This window comes from Schistocerca nitens, chromosome 5 (genome assembly GCF_023898315.1).
Source record: "Schistocerca nitens isolate TAMUIC-IGC-003100 chromosome 5, iqSchNite1.1, whole genome shotgun sequence".
Lineage (NCBI taxonomy): Eukaryota > Metazoa > Arthropoda > Insecta > Orthoptera > Acrididae > Schistocerca > Schistocerca nitens.
The window spans coordinates 861,230,339-861,246,070 of NC_064618.1; the positions used below are offsets into that span (position 1 = coordinate 861,230,339).

At 38.5% G+C, this 15,732-nt stretch overlaps 1 protein-coding gene across 1 annotated transcript in view; it reads right to left on the bottom strand.

Annotated features, from left to right (window-relative positions):
- The window catches only part of LOC126259535 (mediator of RNA polymerase II transcription subunit 24), a 158,052-nt gene that overhangs the window by 116,961 nt on the left and 25,359 nt on the right, over window positions 1-15,732 (bottom strand). The window contains exons 3-5 of the mRNA XM_049956410.1: window positions 13,608-13,709; window positions 9,585-9,822; window positions 8,159-8,258 (exon numbers count right to left, since the gene is read on the bottom strand). Of these exons, the coding sequence (XP_049812367.1) occupies window positions 8,159-8,258; window positions 9,585-9,822; window positions 13,608-13,709 (440 nt within the window). The remainder of the gene's footprint in view (window positions 1-8,158; window positions 8,259-9,584; window positions 9,823-13,607; window positions 13,710-15,732) is intronic.

Consider the following 15,732-nt stretch of genomic DNA (forward strand, 5'->3'; position numbering starts at 1 on the left):
GATATGAATGCAGTATGCATGTGAAGTATGAATCAATGAAATTGTGATCAACCGAATGTGAGTAAGTATGGAAAACAGATTGTACAAGCTTGATATGAATCACATAGACTGGAGAAAATGATAATTGTAAAGTGGTCACCACTTTCCAGCCCTTTAGAAGTCTAATACTTACGTCAGTCCTTTAGACAGTTAAAGATGGGGTTCATTTGATTTTATCTGCTGTTTGGGAATGTATTATTTTTGTAATTTTTTTTTTGTAAATTGATTTTGGGACTGGGATTTGTTCAAAGTGGGAGCGTAACAGGTAATATGAATTGAAATATGAAGCTGATTGGTTACTATGTTATTGAAGCAATCAGAGAAGAGATCTTTCATGTACTTTGGTACTGGGGCACGCGTGTCTAGAAGAGTACGTGGTCGGCTCTAGGCAGTTTGGTTGGGACTGAGTAATAGCAGTGTTTTCTTTTTTAATCGGTAAAAGTTTGAGATTGTTGGTGGATGAAGTCTACAAAAATTTAGTATTTCTTTTAGTGAGGATTGAGACTCGCTTTCAGAGAGTGTAAATTCCACATGGCATACTCTGCAGACATAATTGCAAACTTTCAGTCATAAAAGTTATAATCTGCATAGTATTTGAATCATTCAAAACTATTAAAGATATTTTTACAAACTGCATATTAACTGGTATTTGTTCAGTAGCAATTCTGAGCTAAAATTTTAAACCAACTACCAGTGGGAGAGAGTGTGCTATATGTACGAAAGGGCTAGCACAAAATGTGCTTATTTTCATTCATTTATGTCTGGAAGTGTGGGCTATGACAGAGTTGGTCGTAGATGTGTGTACTCAAAGTGACAACACAGAACAAATATTTTATGCAAGGATGTTCATTTAATCACTAGTAGTGCCTGCATCTACACTGCACCAGCGAACTTACAGCATGTGGCGGAAGGTACCTTGTATACTACTGTCGGTTCCCCCCTTTCCCTGTCCCAGTCAGGGAATGGTTTGATGGAAGAATGATTACAGGTAAGCCTCCATGTGGGCTCAAAACTCTCTAATTTTACTGTCATGGACTTTTCGAGAGATACTACAAAGGAGGAATCAAACAACAGAAAGTTCAGGATGGAGTAACAACAACCTTCCCTACAATGTACTCCTGTTCCCCTAACACTGCTGGACTCAACATACCTATCCGTTCCTCGCTACCACTCCAGCAAAACACGTGCCTTCTATTCCACCAACGCTCCTTAAGTATTTTTCTCTTCACTCCCTCTCCTGCTCCCCACCTCCCCACCCTAGCACATCCACCCAACTTTGCACCTTGCAGACCTACCCAGTCCCATCACACTCTCACATATTTCCTCTTATGTCAGACGTAGTTGCAGTTCGCATTCGGGCCACAGTGGCCGTGTGTGTGTGTGTGTGTGTGTGTGTGTGTGTGTGTGTGTGTGTGTGTGTGTGAAGGTGCGTGTGTGAAGGTGCGTGTGGGCTTTCTATTTTGGAAGAAGGAGTTTGTATGACAGCTTTTCACTGTGGATGTCTGTGACTCAATGTCTCTTCTAAGTGGGCAGTAGCAATCTATTGTTTCCATAATGCATAGTAGGAAGGACTCTTCTAGGAGCATGTGCTGTCAGAACTTTAATAGTTAACCATACTATTTTTCAGAACATCTCTCTTGCAGCAACTACCGCTGGAGTTGGCTAACCATCTCCCTGATGCTTTCACGCTTGCTAAATGAATGTATAATGAAATGCACTGCTCTTGTTTGAATCTTCTGTATTTCATCCATCAAGACAGATCAGTAATATCCACGTACTAGCTGAATGAGATTTTATAAGCTACCTCCTTCATGGGTGGACTATATTTCTTGAGGGCTCGTACAATGAATCTGACTGGCATCTGCCTTATATGCAATTAGTTTTATGTGGTCGTTCCAATTTAGATCACTTCGTATGCATATTCCTAGATATGAGACTGCTCCTAGTGATTGTTCTGCAATCGTTTAGTCATAGGATGTGGATATTTCTGCCTATTTATGTGCATTATGTTACATGAATTTATCTTGAGAGTCAGTTGCTGCCTATTAGCTGCACCAAATGTCAATTCTCTGCAGCTCTTGCTGCATTCCACTACAGTTTTCTAGCTTTCTGACTATTATGTAAACAACAGCAACACTTGGAACTTCCAACATTATCCGCTACTTCATTTACTTACATTGCAAAAAGGAATGGTCCAATAACAATCCCTTGAGGTCTGCTTGAAACTAAACATATCTTTCCATTCAGTGGAATGATGTGTTTTTATTGCTGCAAACTATCCAATTCAGCCACACAGCTGGTCTGATATTCTGTATGCTCATATTTTGTAAATTAGGCAGCAGTGCAAAGCTGTATCGAACACCTTCCGGAAGTCAAAGAACAGGACATTAAGCTGGACACCAGTATCGATTGCTTTCTGGGTCTTGTGGATGAATAGAGCAAACTGGGTATCATATAACTGTTGTTTCCAAAATACAAGTGTATTAATACAGAGAGGATTTTCGGTCTCCAGAAATGTAGTAGTATGCGAGCATAAAACATATTCCAAAATTCTATGATAGACAGACGTCAGAGACATAAGACTAGAGTTTTGTGGATCTGTTTGACAACCATTCTTGAAAAGAGGGATGACCTGTGCTGTTTTCCAATCTTTAGGAATGCTCACTCCTCCAATGACCTACAGCATACTGCTACTAAAAGAGGAGCTAGTTCTTTCGCATACTTTATTTAGAGTCATACTGCTATCCCTTGCAGTCCAATGGCCTTTCTATGTTGAGTGATTTGAGTTGCTTTTCTTTCCCAATATCACTTATTTCAGTAACTCTCATTTTCACATTTGTGTGATGATTTAAGGCAGTCAGCTTTTCCTGTTGGAAAAGCAACAGGAGACTAGCAAGTCACATAGCTGGCTTTTTCTGGTTGTTTTCACAGTTTAATTCATAAATTCTATTTATGTTTTGTGTGCCTGCTTAGTTTAATACTTAAGTTGATTGCATATTCCTCCTTTTTATGAGAGGTGTAGTACTGTATTTTTAGTAATAGTAATGTGTACATTCACACTGTCTGTAGTGCAGTAATAATTTTTTTTTTTTGGGTCAAATTGTTGATCACAGCTCAGTCAGTCACCAATCTTTGTTAAGTCAAATAGTTAATTTTTTCCACTTGTTTTCATAGTTTAATTCCTAATTTAGAAGTAGGATGGAGTGTGTGTGTGTGTGTGTGGTGTGTGGTGTGTGTGTGTGTGTGTGTGTGTGTGTGTGTGTCTTTCTCTCTCTCTCTCTCTGTCTCTCTCTCTCTCTCTCTCTCTCTCCACACAGGAGGAGCTGGCTGCACTTCGCAAACAGCTGAAGATACTTATGGCTGACGTCAGCCGTCTACAGGCTGCTGCCTCAGTGTGTGGCTGCAATGGAGAAACTGGCACATTACATGGGATGCCTGTTCCACCCATGGGCTCTGCTATCAGGACACGTTTCAGTGTACCCGACATAGGGGATACATGTTTTTTTGCAGGGTGAGTAGCAGGTTGTTGCACTGTCACCTTGCATAAGTCAGAGTATCATTGTGGAGGCTGGCCATCTGGTCTCACCCATTCTCTCTGTGAGCAGACAGGTGGCAGCTTCTTCATTAGGGTTAGAGCAGGCACATGGGATGAGGAGTTTACTACCTATCTGCAGGTCCAATGGTAGGTGTATTATGGGGCCCCTTGGGGAAATAATGTCCAGGGCCAGAAAGAATTCCCATATGCACTTGGTGTGTCTGCTGGAGGGCCTCATCCAAGATGTAGAGGAGGCCCTGCCTGCAGCTGTCAAGGATGCAGGGTGCAGTGGTCTGCAAATTGTTACCCAGATCAGCACCAATCATGCCCGTCGGTTGGGTTCTGAGCATCCTCAGTTCTTATGGGTGACTGGCACAAGTAGCAAACACTGCTGGCCTTGCACAAGAGGTGCAAGCACAGCTCACAGTTTGCAGCATTGTACCCACAGTCAATGGCCATCTTTTGGTTCAGAGCCAAGTGGAGGGTCTCAAATAGAGGCTCCACTGATTCTGTGGTGGTCTTGGCTGCAGATTTCTGGACTCACATTGTATGGTGTGGAGTTGCAGGACTTCCCTCGATAGGTCAGGGGTGCACTACACGAAGGGAGCAGCTAATTAGATAGTGGAGTACTTTTGGAGTCCACATAGGCATTTTTCGGCTAGGAGGTAGTTTGAAGTTCTCTCATGAATGGTCATCAGTCAACACAAAAAGAGCAAAATCAGGTCACATACTAAGTAGAGATAATTTGACTGTCAAAATTTTAACAGTAAATTGTTCAAGTATTCGTAGCAAAGTTCCATATTTACTGCCCTCCAGGGAAGTTCTATCACACCAATTATTCTTGGGGCCAAGAGTTGATTGAAACCTGAAGTAAAAAGCTCCAAGATATTTAACAATTCATGGAACGTATATTGGAAAGTCACATTAGTGCCACATTAGTGCCACAGCAGAGGGAGTGTTCGTTGCAGGTGACAAAAATATTCTCTCTATAGAGGTCAAATTTGAGTGTAAAAGTGAAGTTATCTGCATATGAAAGGATGGTACCAATATCTTCCCTAATATCTTTCACTGCTTCAAAAGCATATGGCCACTCTTTTTGTCATTGAAGCTAAGCACTGAAGAAGGAGATTTGTATGGCTTCAAATGTAGAAAGTTCTCTCAGAATGAGCCATAGAGTACACTGAGAGATTAAAATCTCAGAGCTAACTTCAAACATGGACTTCCAGGGATCCTGCTTGTAACGTAGCAAGTTATTATGAGACAACATTCATTGCTGTAAGGCACACAGCCGTTTGGTACAGTGCCTGCAGGATGGCTTTCTTTTTCTCCGCCCCCCCCCCCCCCCCCCCTTCGCTCATAGCACAGTTGATGCTGCCTGCCGTGAGAACTGCATAGCATAACATTCAGTCAGTACGAAGATTCATACCCTTTACAAATCTAAATAATCCATATTAGTTGTTATCTGATTTTGTTCAAATCTGGTACACAGCCTTTTGTTATTAATGGAATGATGCTGTCAAAATTTCAGATTTTTATTTATTATAGTGCTGGAGATAAAGAAAATTACCTACAAGTCCTAAAACCAATGATTGTTTTTTTTAAAAAACGTGTTAGGAACAAATACAGATTGACTTGCATTATCATTTGAAGCCATTACAAAGTTACCAGTGCATAAAAATCAATTAATTAGAACTTTCTTTTTTAACACTTTAGTCACTGTGCATTATGTAATACAAAAATCGGTCAAAATTATTATTTGATTATATTTTGCTGTGTGAGTGCGTGAGAATGATTGAGAGAGTGTATGTAGGACATAAGTTAAAACTTAATATGTCATTTTTCATAAAACCTTATAAAAATAGACCATGGGAAAGTTATGGTGCAACCATGATTCAGATGACGTACATCGGTATGAGTTTGCTTTTGTATAAAAGCAGCCAGAATGAAAGTTAGAGGCAGAATAAGTTCATTTATCAATTTGAAGAATAATTCGTACTTCACTTATTTTGATTAAACAATGTACCAGAAACTGAAGTTTTAATGGTGTTAATTACTATCAGATTATTGGTTGGATAAGGCAAGTTTCATCGTGAGAATGATCTGGAAGGAACATTCTGATTGGTCGATTAGATCAACAGCCAATCAGAATTAAGCTGTTTCCGCACGAATATAGTGGAGTGGGCAGTGAGTAGAATAGTTCAAGATAGTCACTTGCTAACCAGCCTACGGATAACACCATGTTAGATAGCTCTGTAAAAATACTCTGAAAAATGAAGAAATAGTGAGTTACCTGGAGTTCGAATACCTCGTGACTGAAGTGACTGGAGTTATGAATATTTTAATGAAGGTTTGGTGCTTCTAAATTAAATAGTTTGAAAGTTATGAGCGTGTGAATTTTCTGGTCGTAATAACAATTCCACCTGGCACGTTTCATGCTCTGTACAGAATACTTTGACGATCACTTCTTACTAAGAAAACCACTGAAACAACCAAATGTTTAACTTGCAAATAGTTGTGGGTCTGAGACTGTTAGAAAGTAAAAATTAGTCAGGTCGGACTTGCAAAAATTCTGGCTGCTTTTCGAGTGAAACTATGTTGTACAGACAGCGAACTTTGAATGATAGAGTATTACCACAGTAAATACAGACTTGATAGCCATTTCACGTGTTTCCATAAGAATAAAAAGTAGATTCAATCTAATTTTAAATACTTTCTGCAAGTAGACTGCCTCTTCCCAACACCCGATTTTTTAAATATGAACTTTCAGGAGCTGACTTTCAACTCAAGTTACACGGCCTGCATTATCATTTGAAGCCATTACAAAGTTACCAGTGCATAAAAATCAATTAATTAGAACTTTCTTTTTTAACACTTTAGTCACTGTGCATTATGTAATACAAAAATCGGTCAAAATTATTATTTGATTATATTTTGCTGTGTGAGTGCGTGAGAATGATTGAGAGAGTGTATGTAGGACATAAGTTAAAACTTAATATGTCATTTTTCATAAAACCTTATAAAAATAGACCATGGGAAAGTTATGGTGCAACCATGATTCAGATGACGTACATCGGTATGAGTTTGCTTTTGTATAAAAGCAGCCAGAATGAAAGTTAGAGGCAGAATAAGTTCATTTATCAATTTGAAGAATAATTCGTACTTCACTTATTTTGATTAAACAATGTACCAGAAACTGAAGTTTTAATGGTGTTAATTACTATCAGATTATTGGTTGGATAAGGCAAGTTTCATCGTGAGAATGATCTGGAAGGAACATTCTGATTGGTCGATTAGATCAACAGCCAATCAGAATTAAGCTGTTTCCGCACGAATATAGTGGAGTGGGCAGTGAGTAGAATAGTTCAAGATAGTCACTTGCTAACCAGCCTACGGATAACACCATGTTAGATAGCTCTGTAAAAATACTCTGAAAAATGAAGAAATAGTGAGTTACCTGGAGTTCGAATACCTTGTGACTGAAGTGACTGGAGTTATGAATATTTTAATGAAGGTTTGGTGCTTCTAAATTAAATAGTTTGAAAGTTATGAGCGTGTGAATTTTCTGGTCGTAATAACAATTCCACCTGGCACGTTTCATGCTCTGTACAGAATACTTTGACGATCACTTCTTACTAAGAAAACCACTGAAACAACCAAATGTTTAACTTGCAAATAGTTGTGGGTCTGAGACTGTTAGAAAGTAAAAATTAGTCAGGTCGGACTTGCAAAAATTCTGGCTGCTTTTCGAGTGAAACTATGTTGTACAGACAGCGAACTTTGAATGATAGAGTATTACCACAGTAAATACAGACTTGATAGCCATTTCACGTGTTTCCATAAGAATAAAAAGTAGATTCAATCTAATTTTAAATACTTTCTGCAAGTAGACTGCCTCTTCCCAACACCCGATTTTTTAAATATGAACTTTCAGGAGCTGACTTTCAACTCAAGTTACACGGCCTCTGTGTGGTAGGTATTAGGTAGCTGCTTTACACTGCCTAGCAGGTATCTGCTGCTACAGAGTGAAGGGACGTCAGAAAGAAGCATATCAAGTTTCGATAAGTGGGAGAGAGAATGCAGATGACTGACCCCGCCCCACCGCAAACTGACATGCCTCCTTCATTACCCTCATGTCATCCCCAGAAAAAAAAAAAAAAAAAAAAATAAAAATAAAAATAAAAAAAAAATAAAAAACCAATTGTCCGTGACATCTTCTGCACAAACAATGAAAAGTCCACATTAGAATATAAACAATGGGAAGTCTAGGTTGCCATTCTGGCCATAGGAGCAGGAGATAGCAGTCATGTGTGCTTGATGTGTGCTTGCTTGTGTGAATGTGGTGTTTTCTTTTCTGAAAAAGGCACTGGTCGAAAGCTCAATGTGTAATAGTCTTTTCATTGTGCCTGTCTGCAACTTAACATCTCACCTTTGCAGTGGGTGGCAATCTATCCTTTACATAATTGCAAATATAAGAAACAAGCTGAAAGTACCAATACATATGGTTGTCAAAAAGATAAGAAAGTCATATTTATTTCGAGAATTGTCAATAATCAGTAACTAACAATATACACCTGGTTGAATTACCTTAAGGGCTCAGTCAAAGGAACAGATGGCTGAAATGAAGCATTCTGCAAAAGTAAAACTTCAAGCTCTTGACATTTTTTGACAATTTCTTTATATGTATCTGCAACAAAATGGTTTTTTGATTACATTTATTGTGGTGTTGATAAATAAATTACTTAAACAATTTACTGTTAATCTGAACCATAGGTAAAACAAATATGATTTAAAAAATAGCTATAATGTCCCATTGATAATGAGGTCGCTAGAGATAGAGCACAAGCACAGAACGCAGAAGGATGGGGAAGGAAACTGAGCAAAGTCCTTTTAAAGGGACTATCCTGGCATTCAAAATATGCAGTTTAGTAAAATCATTGAAAATCTAAATCTGGGTGACTGGATGAGGATATGAGCTGCCATCCTTATTAATACAAATCCAGTGTTTTATCACTGTGCGACCCTGCACTGATGACTCAGAAAACAAATGAACTCAACCCCATGTACTTAGTGGATATATTTACAGCTGCTAACAGTTTAAAATAAATAGTTTGTATAATGTTCTCACTGCTAAGGAAGCATTACATAAATAAGAGAAGTTATATCTTCAGCAATTTACTCCCATAGTTGATATAATGAAGCAAGGATGTGATGAGGTGAAAAATTATATAGCACACAAATGAAATTACTGTTATTCTGCAGCAAAAATTCAGAAAAAGATTGTCGATAAAGGGCAGAAGTAGGTTTACAAAATAACAGATAAGTGCATTGCAGAATTCAATGAGATGAAGAAGATAACACCTTATCCTCAGGCGTGATCTTCAGTAAATGAGTCATATGGAAGGAATATACGGTTTTTTTCACATTCATTGTTCTAGTCTGCTTGTGCATGCTTTTACGTAGATCAGACATGATAAAGAAAGGACTGGTAATTAATAGATGTGAAGGGAGAGCTGAAGAAGAAGAAGAAAACAAAGCTACTGCAGAAATGCAAGCATTTGGGTAAAGGACACAAAGATTCAAAAAATTAACGTAGATGTGGTAAATAGTAGACTGAGGATACAAGATGGAATGGTAAAAATGCGATATTAGCTTGCATGGACCACGCAAAGCAGTATGGACAATGTGACCTACAGGAAAACATGATTTTACTTGATATACCAAAAATAACAACCACATACTCTATGAGAGCATTAAAGATAGAATTAATGCTGGAAAACTTTTTGAAAGTAGATTTTTCATTAGACTGGACATCAGAAAGATAAATTTGTCAGCAGTTTAATTTAAGCTGGTAAATAACAAAAATATCAGCATTCTTCATCATTATACACATTAATCATGTTTAAGACAGCAAAGATTGTAATTATTAGTAAATATTTGTGAGCACTGCAATTCACCAATGAAAAATAATTCCACAAAATCAAGTATATTCATTTATGTAGTCTTCACTTACCAGGACACTCATGTTTACCAAGGAAAAGAATAGCCCTCATGAATCGACAATGAAGGATATCATTAATCAAAGCTGATGGACGCTCCAATAAGGCCTGCAACAATTCTGTGTTTGTACCAACTTCCGACTGTTGTTTCTCCAAGGCATACTGTATACATGTCAGCAACCATCCCACTAATGAAACTGCAGCACCAGCTAAGAGCCCTTCTTCAGGCTTGCCTCGGCAAGTAATACCTCCCTGAAGAGCATAAATAATTGATATATTCTATAAAACAGTATGACTTCTAGTTGTTACTATAATAAGTGGTTTACAGGAGATTTCTTCCCTAAAGAATTTGCTATTCATAGTTATATCAGGTCTGCCAAAAGACATATATGAAAGATACACAGATGATCCAAAACATTAGGACTACCAGCTTAATCATGCTTAACCTTTGGAATGCGGTACAGCAATCATCAATAAGTTTCTGGAGATATGTACCATCAGATTTCTATGCATAGGCTATGCAATTCCCATAAATCACAACTGATAGTTCGTCGGCACACAGATGGAGCCTGATAACATTCCAGATATCATACATAGAGTTCAGATCAGGTTAATTTGGTGACCAAGACCACAGTATGAGTTCACTATAATGTTCCTGATATCAATGTAGCATGATTATGACCTTGTGAACACAAACAGTTACCTAGCTGGAAGATGCCATTGCCGTCAGGGAAGACGTCAAGTATGAAGTGATGCAGGCGGTCGGCAGTAATACATACTTAGTCCACAGCTGTCAAAGTGTCTTCACTTATTAACGTAGGTCCCATGATAGTCCAGGATGATGGAATAATACTATACCCATTGGCCTGCATCTGTGGTGTGGTGCAAATTTTGAGCAGCCATTCTCCTGGATAATGGCATATCTGGAGAAGACCAACTTGGTGTAACAAGAAATGTGATTCATCCAATCTTACCGATTCCCATGCCTTGACAAGAGAACACACATCTGATGCAGAGCTTGACATCCAATACTGTGCACTGAATGATGCACTTTGAAACATTTCCAACTGTGACAGCACTAGACTCTGCCACCAGCTCTGCCACCTATCCAGCTTCACAGATTGAACAAATTTCCAGTCTACACATTCTGTGATAGAGCAGGAATGTCTAATACCCTGTTGCCTATTTGTGGTTTCACCATTCTCCAATCACTTTGAACACACTCTCATGACAGCAGCATGCAAACAGTGAACCAGCTTGGCTGTTTCTGAGATCTCATTCCCAGGTACCAGACCATAGCAGTCTGCCCTTTGTCAAAATCACTTCTGTCAGTGGATTTCCTCATTTTCAGTTCATATCATCACTAGAATGAGTCCCCAGACACCTACATCCACTTATAAGCATTGTTTACCATGTAAAATGCTCGCTAGGCAACCAGGTGGTATTCAGTGTTGGGATTAGGCAGCAATCATAATGTTTTGGCTCATCAACATTTTACTACAAATGAATAGGGAACAAGTCTATTCACTTAAATGAAATGTAGAGTTTACATTAATAAAGAATCACTGATGCCTACAGTTCATAAAATAGTTCCCTCCAAGTTATTGTTGTTGTTGTTGTTGTGGTCTTCAGTCCTGAGACTGGTTTGATGCAGCTCTCCATGCTACTCTATCCTGTGCAAGCTTCTTCATCTCCCAATATCTACTGCAACCTATGTCCTTCTGAATCTGCTTAGTGTATTCATCTCTTGGTCTCCCTCTATGATTTTTACCCTCCACACTGCCCTCCAATGCTAAATTTGTGATCCCTTGATGCCTCAGAACATGTCCTACCAACCGGTCCCTTCTTCTTGTCAAGTTGTGCCACAAACTCCTCTTCTCCCCAATTCTATTCAATACCTCCTCATTAGTTACGTGATCTACCCATCTAATCTTCAACATTCTTCTGTAGCACCACATTTCCAAAGCTTCTATTCTCTTCTTGTCTAAACTATTTATCGTCCATGTTTCACTTCCATACATGGCTACACTCCATACAAATACTTTCAGAAACGACTTCCTGACACTTAAATCTATACTCGATGTTAACAAATTTTTCTTCTTCAGAAACGCTTTCCTTCCCATTGCCAGTCTACATTTTATATCCTCTCTACTTCGACCATCATCAGTTATTTTGCTCCCCAAATAGCAAAACTCCTTTACTACTTTAAGTGTATCATTTCCTAATCTAATTCCCTCAGCATCAACAGACTTAATTAGACTACATTCCAATATCCTCGTCTTGCTTTTGTTGATGTTCATCTTACATCCTCCTTTCAAGACACTGTCCATTCCATTCAACTGCTCTTCCAAGTCCTTTGCTGTCTCTGACAGAATTACAATGTCATCAGCGAACCTCAAAGTTTTTATTTCTTCTCCATGGATTTTAATACCTACTCCAAACTTTTCTTTTGTTTCCTTTACTGCTTGCTCAATATACAGATTGAATAACATCGGGGATAGGCTACAACCCTGTCTCACTCCCTTCCCAACCGCTGCTTCCCTTTCATGTCCCTCGACTCTTATAACTGCCATCTGCTTTCTGTACAAATTGTAAATAGCCTTTCACTCCCTGTATTTTACCCCTGCCACCTTTAGTATTTGAAAGAGAGTATTTCAGTCAACATTGTCAAAAGCTTTCTCTAAGTCTGCAAATGCTAGAAACGTAGGTTTGCCTTTCCTTAATCTTTCTTCTAAGATAAGTCGTAAGGTCAGTATTGCCTCACATGATCCAATATTTCTACGGAATCCACACTGATCTTCCCCAACGTTGGCTTCTACTAGATTTTCCATTCGTCTGTAAAGAATTCGTGTTAGTATTTTGCAGCTGTGGCTTATTAAACTGATTGTTCGGTAATTTTCACATCTGTCAACACCTGCTTTCTTTGGGATTGGAATTATTATATTCTTCTTGAAGTATGAGGGTATTTCGCCTGTCTCATATATCTTGCTCACCAGATGGTAGAGTTTTGTCAGGACTGGCTCTCCCAAGGCCGTCAGTAGTTCTAATTGAATGTTGTCTACTCCCGGAGCCTTGTTTCGACTCAGGTCTTTCAGTGCTCTGTCAAACTCTTCATGGAGTATCGTATCTCCTATTTCATCTTCATCTACATCCTCTTCCACTTCCATAATATTGTCCTCAAGTACATCGCCCTTGTATAGACCCTCTATATACTCCTTCCACCTTTCTGCTTTCCCTTCTTTGCTTAGAACTGGGTTTCCATCAAAGCTATTGATATTCATTCAAGTGGTTCTCTTTTCTCCAAAGGTCTCTTTAATTTTCCTGTAGGCAGTATCTATCTTACCCCTAGTGAGATAAGCCTCTACTTCCTTACATTTGTCCTCTAGCCATCCCTGATTAGCCATTTTGCACTTCCTGTCAATCTCATTTTTGAGACGTTTGTATTCCTTTTTGCCTGCTTCATTTACTGCATTTTTATATTTTCTCCTTTCATCAATTAAATTCAATATTTCTCCTGTTACCCAAGGATTTCTACTAGCCCTGTTCCCTCCATAATTAAAACAAATTCTTATTGATCGGTCTATAATTGACAACTTCCTTTTTCTAGTTGCACCTGGAATTGTAGTCTTTCTTCTTCATTGAAATAATTTATTTTGAAAGTCTGATGATACTATGTTTGTCTGTTATTTACTTATGTTCCATAGATCATTTGAACAATTCTTCTATCAAGGTGATGAGTAACAAGTCAGTTTACAGGATAAATATACATTATTAGTTAACATTTAATTAACATATTATTATTTTTAGTCATACTCATGCTATTACATTAAAAAACACGCTCACAATTTTAACAATGGGTGAGAGCGTGTTCTGTTATCATGCCAGTGGTACAACAATCCAGCTGCTGAAAGAGTAAGAGCAAGAAGAAGAAGAAGAAGAAGCAGAATGATTAATGTGCTCTGGGCTCTGAATAATGACAATCCTACACCAAATGTTTCTATAATCATGTTCTTGAAATTATCATGTGCATTATATACCTTGATTGTGTCCAGGAAATCCAGTAGACTAATTGTGCAGTATGGTTTATTGAAGCTGTCATATTTACTGATCCTCTGTAGCACAGCAGCGTATGATACAAGCTGCAAAGTGAAACATAAAAAAACATTAGAAAAATATTTCAGAGTACACATTTACATGCCTCCAATGACTAAATATGCTTACCATGGTGTCAAATATGTTGAAGTACCTCAATACATTTCCAGTACCAACATAAACTTCAACAAAAAACTTAATTTGCTTTCATCAGCAACATTTAGCAGGATTAGGAATGATTCCCTTCCTGATTGAGGACAGTAATTAGGCCCACAGCAAGTGCTACCAGACCCATGTTTGCATGAATCTCTAACAGATTCACCACTTATGAATACGATTCACAAAAACTGTCTCCAATCCCAGACCACAAACACTGTGGATTCCTGATTTAAGGAGAGAAAGCATTTCTAAATATGTGTATAATGGCAGCTCACAAGCCTCAGCACGGGGGCTGCACACAGGAACAGTTTCTAAAGCAACGGTTATTAGCCTAATAGCCAGTTCTCACCTTCAGGACTATGGCCAGTGATTATCTTCCCGAGGCGAACTAATAGGTCCGAAAGCAATGATAGTTTCCAGCACTTTTATCTTTTATACATGTCTATCAGCAGTACTAAAAAAATTCCTTCTGAAGGTAAGTCATGGTCTGTCTCATAATTTTATAATTTTCTTGAGCAAACTTTCTTTCTGAAACAAAATGTTCTAATGGAACACGGATACAAGATCATGAACTGTACATGCATATTGAATCATACACCATGAATCCACAACCAAGCTTGGGTGTCATAAAGCTAGTAAAATTTGAGCTTCTCATGATCTGTATGTTCCCTAGCATCCATGACTAAGGAAGACACTTTACAATATTCATATTAACGAATTTCTCTTCTTCAGAAATGATTTTTTTGCTATTGCCAGACTGCATTTTATATCCTGCCTACTTAGGCCATCTTCAGTTATTTTGTTTCCAAAAAAGCAAAACTTATCTACTAGTTTAAGTGTCTTGTTTGCTAATCTGATTCCCTCGGCAATGCCTGATCAAATTTGACCAAATTCCATTATCTTTGCTTTGGTTTTGTTGATGCTCATCTTGTACCTTCCTTTCAAGGCACTGTCCATTCCATTCACCTGCTCTTCCGAGTCCTTTGCTATCTCTGACAGAATTACAATGTCACTGGCAAAACTCAAAGCTTTTATTTCTACTCCCTGAACTTTAATTCCTATTCCAATTTTTTTCTTTGGTTTCCTTTACTGCTTGTTCAATGTACATACTGAATAACATCGGGGATAGGTTATAACTCTGTCTCACTTCATTCTCAACCAGTGTCTCCCTTTCATGCCCCTGAACTCTTGTAACTGCAATCTGGTTTCTAAACAAGTTGTAAATAGCTTTTCGCTCCCTGTATTTTACCAACGCTGCCTTTATAATTTCAAAGAGATGTAATGAAATAAGGAAATTCTGATTCCAATACAAACACTGGAAATCAGTTCTACCATTCCTTCCTCAAATGCCTTTATTCTGTATAGCCTTCAGTGAGTAGTCCTCACGCATTTAGAGGAAAAGTGTAAAAAAGTGAAAGCACCCACAAACAATGAATGGTAGTGATACTGTGGGCTGGTGCACGGGGGGACTCGCAATGACTTTGCGTGCCTTGATTTCAGGCATTATTCACTAGCACTACTACTGGCAGCACAAATCAACTAGCTTCTTGTGATTATCTCTGGCAGAGTGAGTCCTAAACTAACCCTTGCACAGCACTAGTGGGGCAGTAAGAGCCAGGTAGCAAGTGACAGTGGACTAGAAGGCATCACGAGCTGAGTCCCAGACATAGCGGGTAAGTCGGTCGTTAGCTATATTTATAGTAAAGACTTGGTGTAACTGCTGAAGTCGTAAGGTTAGTATTGCCTCACGTGTTCCAACATTTCTACGGAATCCAAACTGATCTTCCCCGAGATCCGCTTCTACCAGTTTTTCCATTCGTCTGTAAAGAATTTGTGTTAGTATTTTGCAGCCATGACATATTAAACTGATAGTTCGGTAATTTTCACATCTGTCAACACCTGCTTTCTTTG